The sequence below is a fragment of the Pygoscelis adeliae genome, unplaced genomic scaffold (genome assembly GCF_000699105.1).
Source record: "Pygoscelis adeliae isolate BGI_AS28 unplaced genomic scaffold, ASM69910v1 Scaffold21, whole genome shotgun sequence".
Lineage (NCBI taxonomy): Eukaryota > Metazoa > Chordata > Aves > Sphenisciformes > Spheniscidae > Pygoscelis > Pygoscelis adeliae.
The window spans coordinates 8115274-8119583 of NW_008824243.1; the positions used below are offsets into that span (position 1 = coordinate 8115274).

The 4310-nt window shown below is 39.1% G+C and overlaps 1 protein-coding gene across 2 annotated transcripts in view; it reads right to left on the reverse strand.

Moving 5' to 3' along the window:
• MCTP2 (multiple C2 domains, transmembrane 2) overlaps positions 1-4310 on the reverse strand; it is a 110630-nt gene that overhangs the window by 58753 nt on the left and 47567 nt on the right. For both annotated transcript variants that reach the window (XM_009335173.1, XM_009335172.1), the window contains exon 11: positions 3639-3732. In XM_009335173.1, coding sequence (XP_009333448.1) covers positions 3639-3732 — 94 coding nt within the window. The remainder of the gene's footprint in view (positions 1-3638; positions 3733-4310) is intronic.

A 4310-nucleotide genomic window follows, 5' to 3' on the forward strand; every position in this document is an offset into this window, starting at 1 on the left:
GATTGGTCAAATAAAAATAAGATCCATTAAGACAACTGCAAATTGCCTCGTTCTGTTCAAATGATTTGCTAAATAAACAATATCTCCAATGCATCCTCAGTTCTGGAAATTCTAACACTTACCTTAGAACTCATTCAGGTGGCTTCACTCTAATACCTGAAATCTGAGACTTACAGTGAATCATCTCTAAGTCTTTAAAGCAAGAAAAATCTACTCATGTTGACAATTATTCAGATGACAGTACACAAGCAGTACCATCATTCTGACCCAGGTAAGCATCAGTGCTGCAGTTACAGCTCTCTATTTTATCCTCTGCTTAGAGTTTGTGGTCTTCAGTTGATTACAGTACACGCACCATGAGAAGAGAAGCACAGCACTGTGTTTGTATCAGAAGCATTTCTTCAATCAGTTCCACGTGAGCAAGTCCTTGAAGCTATGAAGACCCTACACAGTGCCGCAGTTTAAACAAAACCCAACATCAACTGGAGAATCCATGCGTGAAGCAGGTATCGTACTTAAAGCAAACAAACAAAACAAACCCCCAAAAAACAAAAAACCCAACCTCCTCTCAAAAGAAAGATGTCAACATGGAACCTATTGTGGTGAAGACATTTGCTAATTTTTTTTTTTTTTTGATAACTCGCATTACATGAATTTGTAGCTTTCACAACTTAATACAGCTCAGCAGTTTCCACCATGAAGAGAGTACTCTCTATCAGCATGTCTGGCTCAATATCTGATTTAATCTCATTTTCAGTGTTCATGTATAACTCGGCCACAGACACTCCAGCCTAACCTTTATGTAGGCAACTAAATACGTCAGCAATGCAGGGATTTAGATAGACAAAAAAAGATATTTAAGCAAAAGCTGTCTTTTTCTTAATCCTTATTTTTGGTATTATTAATGCAGAGCTCTTAAGGTTCTTGCTCTGAGAAGTTTATAAACTAAACAGGAATCTTTTCAGTATGTAAACAGTGGGTGTTAACTAGTCAATATTGGTAAAGTTTAAAGACCACGTGTATTACCGGAATCTATTTGTCTTCTCCTTTTCAGCTTACGTGCCCATTCCCTGATAAGTGTGGAAAATGCATGTAGCCTTTCAGAGAAACTGCTTGAAATGCAAACTGGTATATGCCAAAAACAATCCCACTGTATAATTTGGTATTCTGAATGCTATTTTTTGGTCAGTGAGCAAATGCAGTGTTTGAGAAGAACTCTCATGCGTACACAGAAAACATCCAACAAAGCAGAAAAAGTCATTTTCACGTCAACAAAACTATTATCTAGGAATATAAAAGTAGGGAAGGCTCAAACTGGGCTAGCTGTGGCTGAAGAGCTTCTACATATTTGATATAGCTGTGTGGAAACTAGCCTAAAATTTATGTCAAATGGTAAAATACGGATTTTCAAAACACTGTTCAAAACCAAAGCAGATACTACGTTGTTTTCTGATAGCTATTATTACAGTAGGCTAAAAACTTGCAATTAAGATCTATAATGACAACATACAATCAACTGACAACAGAAATCCCAATCGCACCAAAATCCAGTCTTCGCTATGGGGAATAAGGTATAAGGTGGCATTACACTTGTCATCAGACAACAGGTCTGCAGAAGTTCACCCACCCAAGACTCACAACTGGTATGGGACAGGAAAGGGAGGGAACGCTACCTGCTCATACTGCTCCTCTGTTAACCCCTGGAAATCTTTGTACCTCTTATTGTCTCTGCGATTACCCCCTTATCAGATTTTTAGCTGGACTTTGAATTTACTTTTATCAATAACAATAAATTTGAGCAGTCTCCCTGGCAATGCAGGAAATATGGCACTGCTCTAGGAGGGCTCTATTATGGAAGCCCATAATTGCTGCACTAATCATTTATGAATGGCTCAGAACAGATAATTAATCTTTATGTCTCTCATTTCACGATCAGAAATTATGCTATTTTTACCTAAAATGGCTGCATCCTTTTGCAATTTGGTGGGTCTATTACAGCATAATACTAGGATATTTTCAGCACTGCCATTGAAAAACAATTTGTCATTTGCTTCATGAATCAGGCTCAAAGCCTGGGTTATTTTGAATATAATGACAGACTGAGTAACCTTTTACTTAAGCAAAATTTCATTTTGTGCTATGCACAAGGAATGTGTGTCACATACTCTGTATGAAAAGTCTTTGAATTGCAGAATCAAGAACCTGCGTGTCTCTTCCAATGTTCATTATCCACCCACATGCTCCTGTTTAAGTATTGAGGGAAAGGGGGCCAAATCCATCACTGATGCAACTGCAACTGCATTAGCATCAGTGAAGTTTTCCAAAGGGTAAATAACCTTCGGGGCTCAGCTCTTTCCATGGACACTGTCTATATTAAAAACATTTCTAGATAGCCCTAGCATTGCTGTTTGCCAAAGGTTCTGCTGTGCTGTGGTACACTTCTTATTAAATTTGTTAGTAAGGTGCAGTTACACTCCTAATTCCACATAGATGTATACGTTATATCAATCTAGAAGTGCATTTCTGCACAAACTACCTTTCGTTATTGGCAGGTTTTTTGTTTGTTTTCAAATTAAGTTCTTCAGTTTTTTAAGTACTGCTGTCTGCAGTAACCTTTTTTTTTCCACTGCAGGGTTAAGCAGCGAATTGAAACTGAAATAGTATCATGATTCATGCTGGGCTTTCTCCTTTGGTCCTTATTTTAGGAGCGACGTTCAGATATGTTACAATATCTGCATGAATACCAGAGAATGGGGCAAGAGTGTTTTCTCTCTAGTATCTTTCCTGCCTTTATCAACAAGTTATCTTAAAAAAATGACTATGTCAGCAAATATACAACACACCATGCTGTGTCTGTGAATTACGAGCTGCTGCAAGATACAGAGGGGAATTAAAAGGTCTCCAGAATTCTGGAGCAGATGATAATAAAAATAATAATATCCAGGCAGTCGCTACAGATAAGTATCAACTCCCTAGACCTTCCCTGGAGAAACAATATAAAGTTGTATTTTTAAAAGGTGTTAGTGTCCATTGCTGTCAGAACCAAGAACAATTTGAGGTACAGCTCAGTGGAAAATCCATCCTTTTCTTGGAGTAAGAGCACCAAAAAGATCATCCCAAATCGAAGCCTCAAACAAGCTGTAAGAGAAACCATCGCACTCACTTCCCCATCGCTAGCAACCTTTCTTTTTCAGGTGACAGCCTGCAGCACCACCCAAACCCACGCACTCAGCACCGTGTCAGATGCCCCAAAAATCCTTCACTCTCGTTCATGAACTCACAAGGCACCCAATAAAAGATGGAGAGGCTGCTTTGCAGGCACCATCACTTTATATCAACTCTTATTTTACATATTCCTGCGGGAAAATACAACAGCACACCATGCTAAGTGTTAAGTTATTGCTCACGCCGCTCAGATCTAAAGGGGAAACCTGATCTCCATCCACTGGACCTTCCCACATACTTTTTGGAGTCAAAACCATTTAGTATCTCAGTTCCCTGAGGCAGGTTTCACCACTGGAGAAGTGATGAGATTTACTTTTCCTTGATCTGCACAAAATCTAAGTAGCACTCGCAATATATTACAGCACTCGCAATATATTATAGCATCAATATGCTGGAAAACAGAAATAAAATACCTGCAAAATCTGCTGCCAACAGGTCCACTGCCTTTAAAACTTTGACTTGTAAGAAGCCAATGTCCTTTATGTCTTGAAAGGAATTCTTTATACACTGCAAGGAGGAAAACATAAAGATATATATTGTTTGTAATTCAGTAAGAAACAGAAAATATTGAACTACTAAATGATTTACATTTTTATATCCATTGCTATTTCTGTGATGTTTCAGTTCAGCAGCTAATATACCCATAAATACATCTCCACTGTCCCAGTGTCACTGCATCATGACCCTGAGGTTCACAACTTCACAAGCTACCTGCTCCTAAGGAAATTCTCCATTCACATAAGTTACACGTTAACTTTATGGTGGAGACTGAAAGGAGCTCTGCATGTTTATGCAAGTATCATCTGCCAATTAAAACAGAAAATGGGACATAGGTAGACCTGGAGAAGCAGCATTGGTCAGGAAGGCAGCATACTCAATCAGGAGTGAGGAATCTGTCCTCAAAAGTAACTTTGACTTAGAATCATAGAATAGTTTGGGTTGGAAGGGACCTCTAAAGGTCATCTAGTCCAACCTCCCTGCTGTGGGCAGGGACATCTTCAACTAGATCAGGTTGCTCAGAGCCCTGTCCAACCTGACCTTGAATGTTTCCAGGCATGGGGCATCCACCACCTCGCTGGGCAACC